General features: G+C 40.9%; 1 protein-coding gene across 3 annotated transcripts in view; it reads left to right on the plus strand.

Moving 5' to 3' along the window:
• The window catches only part of LOC141084081 (transient receptor potential cation channel subfamily M member 7-like), a 166,054-nt gene extending 146,554 nt beyond the window's left edge, over positions 1-19,500 (plus strand). For all 3 annotated transcript variants that reach the window (XM_073568497.1, XM_073568498.1, XM_073568499.1), the window contains 10 exons: positions 6,746-6,786; positions 10,337-10,362; positions 10,445-10,495; positions 10,576-10,641; positions 13,894-14,174; positions 14,542-14,624; positions 16,473-16,678; positions 16,924-16,975; positions 17,120-17,226; positions 17,762-19,500. In XM_073568497.1, the coding sequence (XP_073424598.1) occupies positions 6,746-6,786; positions 10,337-10,362; positions 10,445-10,495; positions 10,576-10,641; positions 13,894-14,174; positions 14,542-14,624; positions 16,473-16,678; positions 16,924-16,975; positions 17,120-17,226; positions 17,762-17,886 (1,038 nt within the window). In that variant the 3' untranslated portion in view covers positions 17,887-19,500. The remainder of the gene's footprint in view (positions 1-6,745; positions 6,787-10,336; positions 10,363-10,444; positions 10,496-10,575; positions 10,642-13,893; positions 14,175-14,541; positions 14,625-16,472; positions 16,679-16,923; positions 16,976-17,119; positions 17,227-17,761) is intronic.
• The last annotated feature ends 539 nt before the right edge of the window (positions 19,501-20,039 follow it).

Raw genomic sequence — 20,039 nt, forward strand, 5'->3', positions numbered from 1 at the left:
GCTATTTGATCCGAGATCTGTCCCTATCTCCAACAGCAACCTATCCCTATCTGCTTTCACAGTAGAGTGAGGCTAAAATGGCAGGCGCAGCCTTTTATGCTGCCTGATCACACCATCCAGCCAGCCAATCGCAGCGCAGCCCCTAGCTAGCAAGTTTGGACGCCTCCTACCAAGCTTAGGGGAGTTACACAATGTCAGCAATTCTTCAGCTCCTGATTTGGCTCCATGGAGCGCTCAGAGGCTGAAGGATTATGGGATTTCCAATGAGAAAAAAATATCGGAAATCGGAATTCCGATATCGCAAATATCGGGCCGATATTTCAATATCGGAAAGCTCATCCCTAATGACCAAGTAAAGTAGCGTTTTTGTTTTTTTTTCTTTACCAGAAGCTGAAACTTTATCTATCCCCCCTTATTTTTTCTGAATACGCCTTTTTTTTGTATTCATCCTTCCCTTTTTCAGCACAGAGGTACAGTAACTGCACCAAGCGATTGCACACAAACCTAAACAGACATCTGCAAGACTTGATTTCACTGGAGTGGAACAGTCACTATTCAACCAGTCCATTAACGATTCTCGTCCTGTATAAACACACGTCTTACATCGCTGGCTAGTTGTGAGTTATGATTGCATCGGTCATCCTTTGAGAGATCATCTGCTCATGTAAACAATCCCTTAAGGCACCGTTGCACATAACGATGTCCCAGCGATCCCACCAACTATCCGACATGATGGGATCGCTGGGACATCGTTAGGCTGATCGCTGGTGAGCTGTCACAAATCAGCCCCTCCAGCGATCAGGACCAGCGACGCTGGTTTCTAATGTAAACATCGGGTATCCAGGAGCAGCGAGATCGCTGTGTGTGACGGGGCCTTTACTTTTAATGCAGTCCAGCCCATTGACCAAGCCTGTTGTCCTGTGTGTGGGTTTGTGCTCTACCAGGGTGACTGCCCCTGTGATCCATGCCTCCTTCACAGCTTGCATGTGGTAGTCCTAGCTTTCCTCTTCTCTCTCAGGGATATTTCACAGATAAGTGGTAAGACTAGTTTCACATTTGCGTCTTTGCGCAGCGCATCGTGCGCAAGTAGAAACGCATGCAAAAAACACACATGCGTTTGCATTTTTTTATGCGCATTCGTTTTGTAGGTGTCACATTCACAGGAGGAAAATCCTTGAAAAATCCTTGAAACAGACTCCACCAATGGGACACCAGTGGGCGTGTGTCATTGGAAGGAGGTAGTTTAAACCAGTGTCGTCTAGAATCATAGAATCATAGAATCGTAGAGTTGGAAGGGACCTCCTGGGCCATCTGGTCCAACCCCCTGCTCAAAGCAGGATTCGCTAAATCATCCCAGTCAGATGTCTGTCCAGCCTCTGTTTGAAGACTTCCATTGAAGGAGAACTCACCACTTCTCGTGGCAGCCTGTTCCACTCATTGATCACTCTAACTGTCAAAAAGTTTTTTCTAATATCTAATCTGTGTCTCCTCCCATTCAGTTTCATCCCATTGCTTCTAGTCTTTCCTTGTGCAAATGAGAATAAAGTTGAGCCTTCTACAATGTGACAGCCCTTTAGATATTTGTAGACAGCAATTAAGTCTCCTCTCAGTCTTCTCTTTTGCAAACTAAACATTCCCAAATCCTGCAACCTTTCCTCATAAGACAGGGTTTGCAGACCGGTCACCATTCTGGTCGCTCTTTTCTGAACTTGCTCCAGTTTGTTGATGTCTTTTTTAAAATGTGGGGCCCAAAACTGGACACAATATTCCAGATGAGGTCTGACCAAAGAGGAGTAGAGGGAAATAATGACTTCACGTGATCTAGACTGTATGCTTCTGTTAATACATCCTAGAACTGCATTTGCCTTTTTTGCTGCTGCATCACACTGTTGACTCATATTCAGTCTGTGATCTATTAGTATACCCAAGTCTTTTTCACATGTGCTGTCACTTAGCCCTATTCCTCCCATTCTATATATGCTTTTTTCATTTTTATTGCCCAGATGTAGTACTTTGCATTTCTCCCTGTTAAAAACCATTCTGTTAGTTGCTGCCCACTTCTCCAGTTTATTTAAATCCTTTTGAATCCTCTCTCTCTCTTCTCTAGTATTAGCTATCCCTCCTAGCTTTGTGTCATCAGCAAATTTAATCAGTTTACCCTCAATTCCTTCATCTAAATCGTTGATAAAGATGTTGAACAATACAAGGCCCAGGACAGAGCCCTGTGGTACCCCACTTGAGACATTCTTCCAACTGGATGTGCAGCCATTTACGACCACTCTTTGGGTCCGATCACTAAGCCAGCTATGAATCCACCTAACAGTTGCCTTGTCCATTCCATACTTAGTCATTTTTTCAATAAGGATTGTATGAGAGACTTTGTCAAATGCTTTGCTGAAGTCAAGATATACTATATCTACAGCATTTCCTTGATCCACCCAATCAGTGATACCGTCATAGAAGGAAATTAAGTTAGTCTGACATGACTTATTAGTTACAAACCCATGCTGACTCTGTTTGATCACTTCATTCTTATCCAGGTATTGACTTACATGTTGTTTAATAATTTGTTCAAAGATCTTTACTGGTATAGAAGTCAGACTCACCGGCCTATAGTTGCCTGGGTCCACCTTCTTCCCCTTTTTGAAGATAGGAACAACATTTGCTCTTCTCCAGTCTTCTGGCACTTCTCCTGTTCTCCAAGAATTTTCAAAGATTATGGAGAGTGGTTCAGAAATTTCTTCTGCTATCTCCTTCAGTACTCTGGGGTGTAATTCATCTGGACCTGGAGACTTGAATTCATTTAGGTTAGCTAAGTGTTTCCTCACTATCTTTCTGTTTATAGATATCCTGGATTCTTCTATTCCCTTAATAGGACAGTGAATAACAGTTGGTGTTACATTTCCTTTCTGAGAGAAAACAGATGCAAAATAGGAATTTAAAAGTTCAGCCTTCTCAACATCCTGTCTTACCATTTCATCATTTTCATCCTGTAAAAATCCTATAGCATCTTTGACTTTTCTTTTACTTTTGACATATCCCCAAAATCCTTTATTATTGCTTTTGACATCTCTTGCAAGCCTCAATTCATTTTCAGCTTTAGATAATCTGATTTGTGCCCTGCAGATTCTGCAGACAGCATTATATTCTTCTTTAGATATGCCTCCCTCTTTCCATTTTATAAACATTTTTTTCTTCCTTTTTAGCATGTGCTTAAGTTCTGTGTTCACCCATCCTGGTTTCCTTAAATGCTTCCTATTCTTCCCTCTTTTCGGAATTGTTAACAACTGTGCTTTGAGAATTTCATTTTTCAAGATTTCCCATCCTTCCTGGACATTTTTGTCTTTAAGGATATCCAGCCATTGGATCCCTCCAATTATCTTTCTGAATCCCTTAAAATCTGCCTTTCTGAAATCTAACCTTGACGTCTGAGTCTTCACAGGTCTTCCGCCTCTAGTTATCCAAAATTCTAAAATAGCATGGTCGCTACCTCCTAGGGTTCCAGCCACTTTTACCTCCTCAACCATTTCCTCCCTGTTTATAAGGATTAGATCCAAGGTAGCAGTTCCCCTTGTTTTCTCCCCTACCTTTTGGAAGATAAAGTTGTCAGCAAGAGAGGATAAGAATTTCCTTGACCTGTTAGTTTTGCCTGAGAGAGATTCCCAACAAATGTCTGGATAGTTGAAATCTCCCATGACAACTGTCATATTTTTTGGAGAACTTGGCCATTTGATGCATAAAGAGTTCATCCATATCTTCAGCTTGCACAGGCGGCCTGTAGTAAATGCCTACAATGGTGTCCTTTCCATTGTTCTGTCCTTGTATTCTTACCCAAACAGTTTCCACAGAACTCCCAGTCTCTGAAGCTTCAATCTCTGTGCAGATATACGCGTTTCTAACATACAATGCAACACCCCCTCCTCGTTTATCAAGTCTGTTTCTTGCAAATAAGTTGTATCCTTCTAGTCTTGTATTCCAATCATGTGTATTGTCCCACCAAGTTTCAGTGATTCCAATGACATCATATTTCTTTTCCTGTGTTAGTAGTTCCAATTCTCCTTGTTTGTTGCCCATGCTTTGTGCATTAGTATAGAAACATTTTAGTTTGTGATTGGTTTCTCTTTCTCCAATATTTTTATTAATTAGATTCTTTTGTCTTTGTTCTTCCTTTCCACTTCTATTAGCAGAGTTCTCAATAGCATTTGTCAGGTGTATGGCTTTTTCTGGTCTTTTGCTTCCCTTCCCATGTTGTTCTAGTTTAAAGCTCTCCTTACAAGTGTAGCAAGGCGACTTCCAAATACATGCTTTCCAGTCTTCGTAAGGTGCACCCCATCTCTAGCAAGTAGTCCATCGTATAAGTAGTTCACTCCGTGATCCAGAAATCCAAATCGTTGCTGACGGCACCATCGACGTAGCCAGTTGTTCACCTGCAGAATCTTATTCCACCTCCTTGTTCCATGGCCATCCACTGGGAGGATGGAAGAGAAGACCACCTGCGCTCCCAGTTCTTTCACTTTCTTGCCTAAGTCTTCAAAGTCTCTGCAGATGGTTTCCAGGTCGTTTCTTGCGGTGTCATTTGTCCCCACATGTAGTAGCAGGAATGGGTAGTCATCTGTAGGTCTGAAGAGTCCTGATATCCTGTCAGACACATCTTTAATTTTTGCACCTGGAAGACAGCACATTTCTCTTGAAGTTATATCCGGTCTGCAGATAGCGGCCTCTATTCCTCTCAACAGGGAATCCCCCATGACCACCACTCTCCGTTTCTTCTTCACAACATTTTTCTTTCTCCATCCAGGAGGACTCTGAAGGCGTACAAGGTTGCTGTTTGTTGGCAAAGTCTTATCCTGATGTATTTCTTCATCATTTTCCTGCGTGAGAGCCTGGTACTGGTTTCTGAGCAGTATGGGTGCTGACTGCCTCCTGATCCTCCTGCTTCTCTGGGTCACATGTCTCCATTCCTCTGTTTCTTCAGGTGCACTTCGAATTTCTTCTCTTTCTGTAACATGAAGAGATAATTCTGCTCTGTCCAAGAACTCTTCACCTTCCTTAATGATCTTCAACGTAGCCAACCTCTCTTCGAGATTTTGCAACTTTTCCTCCAACAGGGACACAAGCTTGCATTTGTGGCATGTGAAGTTTGGCTTTTCCACTGGTAAGTCTGTGAACATGTAGCAAGAAATGCAGCTCACCAAATGGCTCCTGGCCTCTTCCATCTTGAGATTTCTTAAAAACGATGAAAGATGAGCCAAAATTCGGTTTTTCCGATTTCCTCTTTTCAGCTGCAACGGCCAAAACCCAGTGATCGTTGAGCTCGCGGAGACTCTTCACTTATCCCAGAAGGCACTGGGAATATGCAAATGATCTCCTCAAGACTCTTCCCCTGGTTTTCCGATTTCCTCTTTTCAGCTGCAACGGCCAAAACCCAGTGATCGTTGAGCTCGCGGAGACTCTTCACTTATCCCAGAAGGCACTGGGAATATGCAAATGATCTCCTCAAGACTCTTCCCCTGGTTTTCCGATTTCCTCTTTTCAGCTGCAACGGCCAAAACCCAGTGATCGTTGAGCTCGCGGAGACTCTTCACTTATCCCAGAAGGCACTGGGAATATGCAAATGATCTCCTCAAGACTCTTCCCCTGGTCTAGACATGTTTACTCTTAAAATGCATGTGTACGCATGTCCATGCGCACGCATGTCCATGCGCACGCATGTCCATACGCATGCCTGCGTTCCCATAGACTGTAATGCGTTGTTTTGACGCATTCCATGCGCAAGCGTAAGCATGCGTTTTTTGACTCCTTTGGGCGGACCCAAAAATGCAACATGCTGCGTCCGGAGCGCGTCTAGACGCACACCTGGAAAAACGCATGCGCACGAAAACGCAGACGAACGCATGCAAACGCAAGACCATGTGCACGCCATGTTAAACATAGGTACGCATGCACATGGATGCGCTGCACACAAAAACGCTAATGTGAAACCAGACTAAAGTTGCGGGCTGTATCCCTCCCATAGTTTATCCCCTCTTCACCAGCACTTCTTTCTCTTGGTAATTTCCCATCCCCGGCAGCCTATCTGTATCGCTCTTTTCTCTCCTGTTTCACGCCTGCCTTCCCAACCTGAGGCAAGTATCAGTCTGTCTGCAGCAGCATCTATCCTATTACCCCAGCTTTTCTCTTAGTTTAGCAAGCTTGGGAGACGTGTGATATGAATACTTCTGAGGGGGAATAGACTATGTGAGGGATAGAGCCTGCAGCTGCAAAACTCATCTGTGACCATCATAGACAAGCTGCTCAGAAACGAGCATAGATCACAGGAATCAGCCAGGCAGCGCACAACCAATGGAAGTGCCAGCCGCTGCGCATCCATTGCAGTAAATTATTTTGAATAGCGGATACTGTGACAATGGGACACACTACTATGGATGAAAGCCTTCATATTTTATAAAGTTGTGTTGATATGAGTACCACTTTAAGTAAAGTCAGGCAGGAGCGCAATGTGGCAGTAAGCATTACCTGCATATGTGCATCTGGCTACATGTATTGAAGCCACTCAGGTCCCCAAGTTAAAATGGATGAGGCACAAGCCACGTTTGATTAATGACTGCAGGTAGCGAGGCCACCACCTTCTATTACTGTTCTAAAACAAATCCAAGCGTCTGTATCATGTGTTAGATGAAATGTGCATTATTTATTCTTTTGCCACATTGTAATGCTCTATGTACTTTTTTTAATTGTTGTACAGGATTGGTTGCAAACTCATTCATCCTCTGCAAGCAAACCAAAGTAAGGCTTTCTTCTACAGACATCTGTTTCCTTATCTCCAAATGTCTATACTACCGGGACAGGGGAGACTATTTGTTCAAATACAAGCTCCACTTTACATGCAAAACTTTCACAATACAGAATTTAGATTTCTGGTTGATGTATCGAGCGCTTTAGGGGTTAAGCATTTTGCAAAACATCTAAAGCTTATTCAGATGTTGCAGATCTTCAGACCAGTTCACTGATGGAAAATCCAGAGCGTTACCGTAGCTGCAAAGTGAAGGGTGAAATCCAAAACAAATTCCTCTGTAATACATGTGTATTTTATTACAGATCGATGATTGGTTCCATCACGTGTGAACATGTCCTTGCATTAAAAGTTTCTTGATGCATATATTAATCAGCCATGTTCTGACAATAGTTAGGTCCATATATATTTGGACAGAGACAGCATTTTTCTAATTTTGGTTCTAGACATTATCACAATGAATTTTAAACAAAACAATTCAGATGCAGTTGAAGTTCAGACTTTCAGCTTTCATTTGAGGGTATCCATATTAAAATTGGATGAAGGGTTTAGGAGTTTCAGCTCCTTAACATGTGCCACCCTGTTTTTAAAGGGATCAAAAGTAATTGGACATATTAATTGTAAATAAAATGTTCATTTCTAGTACTTGGTTGAAAACCTTTTGTTGGCAATGACTGCCTGAAGTCTTGACCTCATGGACATCACCAGACGCTGTTTCCTCCTTTTTGATGCTCTGCCAGGCCTTCACTGCGGTGGTTTTCAGTTGCTGTTTGTTTGTGGGCCTTTCTGTCTGAAGTTTAGTCTTTAGCAAGTGAAATGCATGCTCAGTTGGGTTGAGATCAGGTGACTGACTTGGCCATTCAAGAATATTCCACTTCTTTGTTTTAATAAACTCCTGGGTTGCTTTGGCTTTATGTTTTCGGTCATTGTCCATCTGTGGTATGAAACGACGACCAATCAGTTTGGCTGCATTTGGCTGGATCTGAGCACACAGTATGGCTCTGAATACCTCAGAATTCATTTGGCTGCTTCTGTCCTGTGTCACATCATCAATAAACACTAGTGACCTAGTGCCACTGGCAGCCATGCATGCCCAAGCCATCACACTGCTTCCACCGTGTTTTACAGATGATGTGGTATGCTTTGGATCATGAGCTGTACCACGCCTTCGCCATACTTTTCTCTTTCCATCATTCTGGTAGAGGTTGATCTTGGTTTCAGCTATCCAAAAAATGTTCTTCCAGAACTGTACTGGCTTTTTTAGATGTTTTATTAGCAAAGTCCAATCTAGCCTTTTTATTCTTGATGCTTATGAGTGGCTTGCACCGTGCAGTGAACCATCTGTATTTACTTTCATGCAGTGTTCTCTTTATGGTAAATTTGATATTGATACGCCTATCTCCTGGAGAGTGTTGTTCACTTGGTTGGCTGTTGTGAAGGGGTTTCTCTTCACCATGGAGACTATTCTGCGATCATCCACCACTGTTGTCTTCCGTGGGTGCCCAGGTCTTTTTGCATTGATGAGTTCACCAGTGCCTTCTTTCTTTCTCAGGATGTACCAAACTGTAGATTTTGCCACTCCTAATGTTGTAGCAATTTCTCGTATGGGTTTTTTCTGTTTTTGCAGCTTAAGGATGGCTTGTTTCACCTGCATTGAGAGCTCCTTTGACCGCATGTTTCCTTCACAGCAAAACCTTCCAAATGCAAGCACCACACCTCAAATCAACTCCTTTTGTGCTTTCTTGTATGTCATTCTATGACTTTCTAATGTTTTATCTATGGTGTTGTTTTGTCTGCAATAAAAATTGTAATTGTTGTGGTGATCCCTGTGTTTGTGATCAGTAGCTTTTTCTACCTATTTCACAGTTTTGTCTTTACTGATTACAGGTGTATCCCCTATTTTTATCTAGTGGTGCCCTCCTGGTTTCAATTTATTATAACGAAGGGATTGCCCATACCTATCCATGAAATAGCCTTGGAGTCAATTGTCCAATTACTTTTGGTCCCTTTAACATCAGGGTGGCACATGTTAAGGAGATGAAACTCCTAAACCCTTCGTCCAATTTTAATGTGGATACCCTCAAATGAAAGCTGAAAATCTGAACTGCATCTGAATTGTTTTGTTTAAAATTCATTGTGGTAATGTTTAGGACCAAAACTAGAAAAATGTTTCTCTGTCCAAATATATATGGACCTAACTGTATATGCTGTAAAGTGTCAGTTTGTATTTTTTACTTTTTTTTTTTTAATAGGCTAGCTGTTACTTTCATCCCCCAAAAAGTCACCTTTTAATTACCCCCTTCCAACATTGGATGTACTTATGTCCAGTATTAGGTCTCGGTATATGATGCGGGCTCAGAAGCTGAGACTGCATCATACCTGGCAGATGCTGATTGTGTTATACAGCCAGCACCTGTCTTTAGCAGCAGTGGCCTGAGCTGCATTTAAAGAGCTTTTTCAGCCACCCATTGCCCTTCCGTCTTTGGTTGCATTGGCAGTCAAAGGGGGCACGCTGAAGACCCCCATGCCTGCCATCGCCATAATCCTGTGAAGACCAGCCTATGGCTGGGCTTGTGCCATATACTGCAATACTACAGTATTACAATATATATCGACAGATTAATTTCTCTTCAGAGGACAAAAAAAAATTGTGATTAAGTAAAAAGTTTTTAACAATGTAAAGAAAATAATATAAATTGTGTGGTTGAGGAGCAAAAAAAATGTAAAATTCAGAATTGTATTTTTTCCACCAAAACCCGCAATAATAAGCGATCAAAACATTGCATCTACCACAAAATGGTTGCCAGAAAAATAAATGCTGGAAAAATACGAAGGTTATGGGTCTTACAAACTAATTTATTTTGTTTTTTCTCTGCAAACTTAGAACATTTAAGAATTATAAATAAAATTTTCAAGTTTGGCATTTTAAGTCATTTTTATTAAACAAACCTCAAAAACGATGGTGAAATTATATTGTTTTTTTACCCCAAATTGTTTTTTCTACTTATTTATATAGCGCCATTAATTCCACATCGCATTACAGACATTATCATCACTGTCCCCGATGGGGCTCACAATCTAAATTCCCTATCAGTATGTCTTTGGAGTATGGGAGGAAACCGGAGAACCCGGAGGAAACCCACGCAAGCACAGGGAGCACATACAAACTCCTTGCAGATGTTGTCTTTGCCAACCACTGAGCCACCGTGCTACCCAAATTTAATTGCACATGTATTTTTTCCCATTTTATGGTAAAATAAATGGTGTCATTCAATACTACAACCCTTCCCACAAAAAGCTAGTCCTCGTACAGTTATTGTGATGTTAAAATAAAGGTGTTATGTTTCTTGTAAGAAAGTGAGGAAAAGATAAAAGCACAAAATAGAAAACTGACACTCAGGAAGAGGTTAATGAGCTTAGCTTCCTATGGAGATTTCTTCCAGGTTGAGAATAAATGTTTTTGTTTTTATTGTCCAAAGTGTTTTTTTTTTGTTTACATGACTTTCATTTCCACCTTGTCATATTGATGTCTTCTCTTTACAGGCCTACGGCAGAAGATACTTTGAATGGTGAGTGTCTCTTTATAAAACATGGATACATGTAGATGATATAATACTCTGTGTTGAAAATATACATTTTTTTTCATTTTAGGTATTGGCTCGCCTTTCAAACCAATAGTGGACATCAATTATTGCTACTCAGGTCAGTTCCTGGTCTGTATCGGAAAGCAATGTATCTGTGATGTAGACGTTTGATTTCCTAAAACATGTCTTCTTGTGCAGCTGTTGAACGAAACAACTTGATGCGACTGGCCCAGAGTATTCCCTTCACCCCGGTTCCTCCAAAAGGTGAGATGTCGCTGCCAACTAGTGGCAGAATCCTGTTACAACAAAAGGAAGAAAATCAGTCTTGTAAATGACTTCCTGTTGCCGTGCACACATAGCTTTCTTATTGTTACTCATTAGTGATAAGCGAACGTGCTCTGATATGGTGTTATCAGTGCACGCTCGTGTGCTAACTGCGTGACTTCAGCATGCTCGAAAAATATGTTCAAGTCCCCACAGCAGCATGTCTCATTTCTGTTCAAACAGTTGCAAGACATGCAGGGATGGCCTAACAGACAGGTAATCCCTGCATGTGTCGCAGCTATGTAGCAGCTGCGGTGAATCTTACATATTTTTTGAGCATGCTGAAGTCACTCTGTTCGCACTGGAGCGTACTCAGATAACACCTTAACCGAGCACATTCGCTCATCACTATTACTGATCCATTTTGTCCGCCAATATGAGATACACAAATAATGGACTTTTCAGCTTTGCCTTATACTATGAAAGCATATGTGCGACTGTTTTGTGGTTTATGATAGAGTTGATAAAATACGAGGACCAAATAAAAACATTAATTCCGCAGTGATCAATCTTTTTATGAACACGCAAAAAAAAGCTTTCAGGAACAAACTACACTGCTCAAAAAAATAAAGGGTACACTCAAATAACACATCCTAGATCTGAATGAATGAAATATTCTCACTGAATACTTTGTTCTGTACAAAGTTGAATGTGCTGACAACAAAATCACACAAAAATCATCAATGGAAATCAAATTTATTAACCAATGGAGGCCTGGATTTGGAGTTACACACAAAATTAAAGTGGAATGTAATGTCCTTAAAACAAGTCAAAATGATGCTCAATATTGTGTGTGGCCTCCATGTGCCTGTATGACCTTACAACGCCTGGGCATGCTCCTGATGGCAGTCAGGCTACCTCTGGTGAGCACATAGAGGGCTGTGTGGCCCTCCAAAAAAATACCATCCCACACCATTACTGACCCACTGCCAAACCGGTCATGCTGAAAGATGTTGCAGGCAGCAGATCGCTCTCCATGGCGTCTCCAGACTCTGTCACGTTTGTCACATGCTTTCATCTGTGAAGAGCACAGGGCGCCAGTGGCAAATTTACCAATCCTCGTGTTCTGTTGCAAATTCTAAGCGTCCTGCACGGTGTTGGGCAGTGAGCACAACCCCCATCTGTGGACGTTGGGCCTTCAGACCATTTGTGCAGACATATTGCATATTTGTGCCTGCTGGAGGTCATTTTGTAGGGCTCTGGCAGTGTTCCTCCTGTTCCTCCTTGCACAAAGGCTGAGGTAGCGGTCCTGCTGCTGGGTTATTGCCCTCCTACGGCCCACTCCACGTCTTCTGGTGTACTGGCCTGTCTCCTGGTAGCGCCTCTGGACACTACGCTGACAGACACAGCAAACCTTCTTGCCACAGCTCGCATTGATGTGCCATCCTGGATGAGCTGCACTACCTGAGCCACTTGTGTGGGTTGTAGAGTCCTTCTCATGCTACCACGAGTGTGAAAGCACAACCAACATTCAAAAGTGACCAAAACATCAGCCAGAAAGCATTAGTACTGAGATGTGGTCTGTGGTCCCCACCTGAGGAACCACTCCTTTATTGAGGGTGTCTTGATAATTACTAAAAATTTCCATCTGTTGTGTATTCCATTTGCACAACAGCATGTGAAATTGATTGTCAATCAGTGTTGCTTCCTAAGTGGATAGTTTGATTTCACAGAAGTTTGATTTGCTTGGAGTTATATTCTGTGGTTTAAGTGTTCCCTTTATTTTTTTTTTTTGAGCATTGTATATGCCAGACATGTAGAATAGCATGGAACATCTAGCATGAGATGAAGGCTTCTCTTTTCCTTACTGAGGTCTTATTCAGGCATCCATTTTTCTGTTGATGTATTTACAGATAGAAAATAGACACAATTTAATCTGTGAGACTGTTCACGTATTTCTTTTTTTTTTGCTGGCCATGTATTTCCCAAAAAATCAGACATGTTCGTGAGATCGCCCATACACCTATGGTTCAGTTATGGTCATCCAAGAGCAGTCTTTGTGTTGCCCGTTTTTAACATTATAATGGGTAGGTGGGTTCCATGGTCACATCGCAAATGTGAGGTGGATCATAGTGAATACTAGTGTGGACCACAAAACTCTGCTTCATTGATTATTCCAAGGCTTCTGACTATGATGAACAAGATGAACTTTGGGAAGCACTGATTGTGGTAGAAGTGCCAACACACGATTAGTCAGGTCAGTCTACAATGATGATCAAAAAGCAAAAGCGTGAGCCACATATGGCAACAAAAGGATGGTTCAAGATCAAAAAGGGCTCAAGACAACAATACATCCCCTCTCCCTTTGATCCAGCATACTGGTGAAAAACCGGTCCATATTTATTTTTTTTAAACATTTTTTTTTTTTTTCCACGTATGCAGGAAGAAAAACAAGACGTTTGAGGTCTTATGGCAGATTGACACAGCCATTAAGTCTCGAATGCCAATGAGGCTGCTGAGCTCCAGTCAGGAGGCTCACGGCTGGACTTTTGAATCATGGACACATGGATATGTGAATCAAGCTTTACTAATGGAAATATTTTACCTACATTGCCCAGGAAAAGACCAACTTTCACATTAAGGTTCTTGGCATAATGTGACTGAGAACTCTTATGTATGGCTTCATAAAACACCCAGCAGAAAACCAAAAAGGGTCCTCCAATAAAACCACAAAATATAGACACTCACTAATTTTAACACTTCTATAATATCAGAAAATGACAGAAAAACTAAGAGTGGTAAATTCACATATTCTTATTGAAATCTGAATCCAAGAGAAGAATAAGGTAAAAGGATCTCTATGTAGCCCAGGCAGACAAGTAGAATCCCTGCAGAGACACCGAATCAACAAGAAGGACTCAGAAACTGTAATAGGTTGAGTACGAGTAAGAGGGAACTAAGTGTACTGTCAAATATCTTATCCTAAGTAGAGAGGGACTACAGGTCCCAGAACATTGTCTTAAAGCACTGCTAAGCTTCTAAATGGAAAATAATTGTGTATAGATTAGTCCCTTAACAAAGATTGTGCACCCAAATATCCATATAGACGGATACCAAAGCTGTCAACAACCTAACATAACACAACCCAACATTACAGCTGACTTGTCACACTACTGAATGGCTGTCGCTTCAGTGCTTTGGTTTGTGTTATCCTGTGGCCAGATGTATTGGAATATTTTCCCTTTCTTACAGGAGAGCTGGTCACTGTGTATCGCCTGGAGGAGAGTTCTCCCAGCATCCTAAATAACAGTATGTCCTCCTGGTCACAGAGGGGTCTGTGTGGCAAGATAGAGTTTCGCGAGGAAGAGATGGGAGGAGGATTGAGAAAAGCTGTGAAAGTGGCGTGTACTTGGTCAGAAAATGACATCCTCAAGGCTGGGCACCTCTACATCATCAAATCTTTCCTCCCTGAGGTGATAGATACATGGTCAGGGGTATACAAGGAAGACACGGTGCTTCATCTCTGCCTTAAAGTGAGTACCTCAATTTTAATTTACAAAAAGTGTATTTTCCAGCATGTAGACATTATGATGATATTTTCTTAAAGCACAGGTTTGATCTTGAATACATTCTGTCCCACCAAAAATCCTTCTCCACCCTTGCTTAGCCTTCCTACATCAGCCATGAGGCTTGCAGGTGTCCAAGATCTGCTCTACTCTATCTGCACAGCTTTCTCCTGAAAATCCACAATGGCTGCTGGTCACAATTTATAATAGAGAATTGTCCATGGGAAAACCTAGAAGTAGGATGGGTGTCCAGTGCTAATGTAAGCCTTCAGTAACATCAGATGTATTGTGTGTGTGCTTCACAAAATTATGATCTACTTTTATTTTGGTTTAGGAAATCCAGCAGCAGAGAGCGGCACAGAAAATGACGTTTGCCTTTAATGCAATGAAACCCAAGTCCATCCCGTACTCTCCAAGGTACTGGTCCTCACATCTATTATATTGGATATTGGAGTGCACTTTGTGGGATATTCAGTTATGTCTTGGGACAAATTTATGAGTCTTTAAAAGTGGCATAAAGAGAATGAAAGTGATCTGGTGGGAAGGGGGAGCAGAATATGGGTCTATTGGGTGAAGAGAGTCTTGGGCTGAGTGTCGGGGTGGGAGAGGGGGAAACGCCCTTTTGACGTTGGGCATGGTAACGCCCATCTTTCAATTTTATTAATTTGTAGAAGGAATGTTAGAGGAACTATACAATATCGATTTATAAGAAAAGATGCTCCATAATTCATGGGGAATTAAAACATACATGTTAGTGGTGGCAGGCTCTCTTTAACCCTTTAGTGACTGCTGCTATACATACATAGAAGTGCACCATTGTTGCTATAGCTGAGCCTACTCCATGCAGTGCGGGTGCCAGCTGTGTTGCATAGCTGGCATTAGAGTTACTACTGCGAGTCTGATATCAAAAGTTTTGGCTCTTATATGCTGCTTCAAACATGGCACCGATACTTAATATAGAACTACTTGTCGGCTATCACTTTCAAGCCCTTTAAATCCCTATGCAGTCAAACTGCAGTGTGCTGAATGGTAATCATGGTAGTCAGGGGCCTTCTGAAGCCTTCCTCATCCGCTAAGGTGTCACACCTAAGAAGCAGTGTCTGGCTGCACTCCATAGACCAGTAATTACACAGTGCACTGCAATACCACAGCATTACAGTGTATTGAGTAGTCAATCAAGTGGAGACGTAACCCTGCGACCTAGGGGGACTGATGAAAAGCATGAGGAAAAAGTTTGTATATATTTTTATTATCTTTAACTATGAATGTAAAGCTCTCTATATATCTATATCTCTCTATCTAAACCAACCACTTTCAGTAAGTCTCAGCCTTTGGACGCAAAACATGTCTGCTGCGGCCAAACCGCTACCGTCTATTGAACGCAGGTGAATCTCCATGTGTTCCCTGAACTGTGCGGATTCTCTGCGTCTAGTACATTGTACTGGTGAAATTTATCTTGCGGAGACACGTGTCTCTGCAAGATAAATTGACATGCGGTCTGGAAAGATGCGCCACTTGTTTGTCTCTGCGGGTGAGCCTTGAAATCCCATCCACTATGTTGTAACATCTGGCTGCTGCGCAAGTACACAGCATTTAACCCGCAGCGTTTACTGACTGTGCACTTACCCTTATAGTTCACATCCAAAAAGAAAATGGAATTAAGAGATCAGAAAGCCATATGGATAACAAAGTAGTATTGGCAAAAACTAATTTGTGACACCAAAGTAAACCTTAATGCTCTATGGACCGAAAAACTAAAAAAAAAAAAAAGGATCTGAATTTGGCATCACCATAACGGTTTTGATCCATAGAATAAAGTTAGCAAAATTGTGTTTTGTTTTTTTTTGTTTTTTTTTTTTAAATAAAACTACATTGTGTTTCTTCAGTTCCACCATGCCTAGAAAATTTTTCCAGGTCTTCAGTGCATTGCAGTTTAAAATAAATGGTTTAATTCAAAACTACAACTAGCTCTCAATTATGGCTGTCGGAAGAAAGGAGGAAAATAAACCAAATCGCATAATAAAAATTGCGTGGTGTTAAAAGGAGTTAATAAAGTTGTTTGCTTTCTACATGGCAACCTGCCTTTTTGTGGGACTGCTGTCCGCTGTGGCAGGCAGCCAAGTAGACGCGATGCATTTGCCGTGGCTGATGGTTCTGTCTGCGTAGCTCAACATAAATTTAGCGGTACTCACATGAGAATGGATTACGTTGAGTTATTGTAGCTCTCTGCAAGCTTCCTTTAATGGAGGTTTGTGCTTCTTTCAGATTTCTAGAAGTCTTTTTGTTGTATTGTCACTCGGCTGGGCAATGGTTCGCAATTGAGGAGTGTATGAATGGCGAGTTCCGAAAATACAACAACAACAATGGGGATGAGCGCGTCCCGACCAATATGTTGGAAGAAACCATGCTGGCTTTTAGTCACTGGACCTTTGAATACACACGAGGAGAGCTTTTGGTTCTAGATTTACAAGGTGAGACTTTATATGATTATGTAAAGGGTCAAAAATGCTTTTTTAAAACCAATTTTTCAGTTATTGTAATATTTTCATATGATCTTTGAATTTTGAAAATGAACTTTGAGGTCATGTGGAATCAAAGTCATAGATGCTAAATCTATTATTGAAGCGCTATTTTCTTTGCAGTCCAAAGATGACTACAAGGGTTCTCTTCTGGACAGCCTTGTAGTGGATTTTAGTGACTCTTTATTTGTTTGCAGGTGTTGGAGAAAACCTTACCGATCCATCAGTTATAAAATCTGGAGAAAAAAGGCAAGTTATTATTCCCTTTGATATTTTACATTTTGGAGATTTTATGTTCATTTGTAAATCTCTGGTGAGTTTTAGATGTTGCGTTGTTTAACAATGTCATCTGTGTAATAAACAGGTAGTACTGACACGAGTATATTTCTGTAGGTCGGCAGATATGGTATTCGGACCTGCCAATTTAGGAGATGATGCCATTAAAAATTTCCGCTCTAAACACCACTGCAATTCAATCTGCAGGAAGCTTAAACTTCCAGGTAAACTACACAATATATAGCAACTATTTGGAACATGGTTATGGCAGATTTATTACATATGTAGTTGTGCTTCTCAGTGTAAACATCCCTAATACATCTAGAATATGTTCTAATACCAGTAAGTCTGATCTGGTGCAAATGAAGTATGTAACCTGTCTCATAGTCTTCAGTGATGTTCTTCACTATTGGAGAGCACAATGCAAGAAATCTCATGAAATCCTTCCTCTTTTTATCGGAACTCCTTGTTTGCATCTATACAAATTGACCACCAGACTCATATTTGCCCAATGATGGACCAGGTCCGAGAAAGTTGTTGCTGCACACGCAGTTTGTGTGCTCTCCTGCAGGGGGCGCCATGTGTCCGACTTTCTGTGACATTGAGAAGTCTGAACCTGGGACAAACCATTTTACGAATTTGGGGAGACTGCACTCCAGATCGGAGCTCTACTTTCTAAACTTGTTCATAGGTTTCATGCAGAAGCCTTTCTGATGCTGGTACTTAGTGCTGACTCGCTCTCCTTTTTTATGTTCATAGACCTGAGGAGGAATGACTACACGCCGGACAAAGTGATATTTCCGCAGGATGAGCCTACAGAATCCTCAACAGATCCCGATGATCCCACCAAAGAGTCAAAAACCTCCATCCGTTTAATGCTGTAGCTGAGAACTGTAGATACAGTGAACAATTTTCAAACTCCCCTGAATGAGATGGATATTGCACATGTGTGTATGCTGCTAGGAGTCTCTATTTTATTTGTAGGTCTTTGTATTTTATAATGTGAGTGACCTTAAAAGGTCCTGCCTTGGGCCTAAGGCTCTGTACACACCTGCGTTCGGGAATTACAACTGTCTGCTCCGTTTTAACAACAGATACAGAATTCATGCCCAACATGTATATGTTGCATGACTCATGAAATGAAAGCAGAGAGTCTCCATTGAATTATTATAATGTCCTTTCAGGTCCCGTTGTTTCCTTTTTTTTTTTTTTTTTTTTTTTTTAGAGACTGGAGGAAAAAAGTTCCGCATGATGCACTTTTTCTTCTGTTCTTAAAACTGACACCACAGAATCCAGGCAGGCATAATAATGAATGATGTCCCTTTGCATCAGTAAAAACGGATCTGTTTTGGGCACAAATGCCATCTTTGTTAGAAAAAAAAATGAAATTGACAAATAGAATTTCCATACTCAGGTGTTAATGAGCAGAGTTGGTGCAGATCAATTTGGATGACCCAGTCCATTGGCCACGTTAGTAATGTGTGGCCCTTGGAGCGCAATCTTGAGTACTGCCCCTTATTTAACTACAGCCATGGCTCTTCTATCGATAAGCCAGCCTAGCATGACGTCGCATGTGTGTCGCACTGGGCGACTATTGAAAACTAGAGGTGCAGATGGCGTCATATAAAAGGCTGTTGCTCTTGGGCAGAGGTTATTGATGCTGACAATGGACCAGGTCCTGACAATTGATTTAGTTTAACTCTAGTTTAACTCTCTGCATATCCAAGTTTTGGGTAAAGTGCAATTTGAGATTGCCTTGTTATAATGGCCTGAGAAGTACAAGATGGCCTTCGCCTGGGTTTTCCCCATGGAACACCTGCCTATGGCTAAATCACAGGGCAATGTGTTGGTAACAAACATAAAATGGTGACCTTGAGTTTTAACTGTACAGTGGTTATATTTTATATATTTCAATTTTAGCATTTTAGTAAAGCCATGATCTGCAGATAATTGTATTCTAGAACAATGGGAAAGTGTCCCTTCAAGTTGCCTTGTAAAGATAAGTGCTTTTTTAGTATAATATGTCTGCTTCTGAAGTTTTCTTCCAAAGACCTCAAACTGTACAACATGTATATCAAATGAGAATGTATAAAATATCTTAATTTTTCAATGTATTTAAATGTCTGTACAGAGATCTTTATTGTCATGTGGTAACTGTTTTAATGAATTACTTATGTGGTTGTAAATTGAGACAATGCAATGCAACATGGCCAATGAATTGTAATATAATTTTTCCCGATGTTTAGAGAGTCTCCAGGAGCTTTTTTTTTTTTTTTTTATAAAGGTACTATATGCAGGTTTTAAGTAAAGAATGAGTAATAAGGTCCTATACATTTTTACTCTGTAGTGTATCTTATAGATACAATACTTACAAGGCACGAACAAATAAGATGTTTAAATTGTTTTATGTTGCTGGAGAAGATGAAATAAAATGTATACATTTTATATATCATTTAAATCTTTTAAAAAAATCTAAAATAAATCTATTCTTCACACAAGTGTTTTTGTTTTGCTCTAACATTAATCTTATTTTTATCTTTGGACTTTATGAACTGTAAATTGTCTGAATAAAAATGAGGGCATCTGCAAAATGATTGTGAAGAAATACAAACCATGCACAAACTATTTGTATATAAGGCTGTGTTCACACACAGGAACTTTTATGCCGATTCTGATGTGTATTCCTTGACTAAATCTACATGTATTCCTTTCGCCATTGATTTCAGTGGAATGTGCACTGTAGTGTGTGCAGTAATGCCAGTCGGAAAATCCTCAGCAGAAAAATGCATAAATCCCCTCCATCCCCATGGAAGTCAGATAGTAGCAGGAAAACGTAAATGAACAAATGACTGTGAGGGTAAAGCTTCAAATGACCTCACAAAAGAATCACATTTCCCCTCTACAGTCTACAATGACCCAGAAGAGGAATGTGGGGGTGTGCAATAGTGCATTAGTACCCCTCTTATCAGGGAAGATATGTGCCTTTTGCTATTTATGTAGAGTTAGCTATAATTGGCATGAATTAACTCTGCAAATC

The sequence above is a fragment of the Dendrobates tinctorius genome, unplaced genomic scaffold (assembly GCF_039654945.1).
Source record: "Dendrobates tinctorius isolate UK_male_01 unplaced genomic scaffold, ASM3965494v1 ptg000022l, whole genome shotgun sequence".
NCBI classification, from domain to species: Eukaryota; Metazoa; Chordata; class Amphibia; order Anura; family Dendrobatidae; genus Dendrobates; species Dendrobates tinctorius.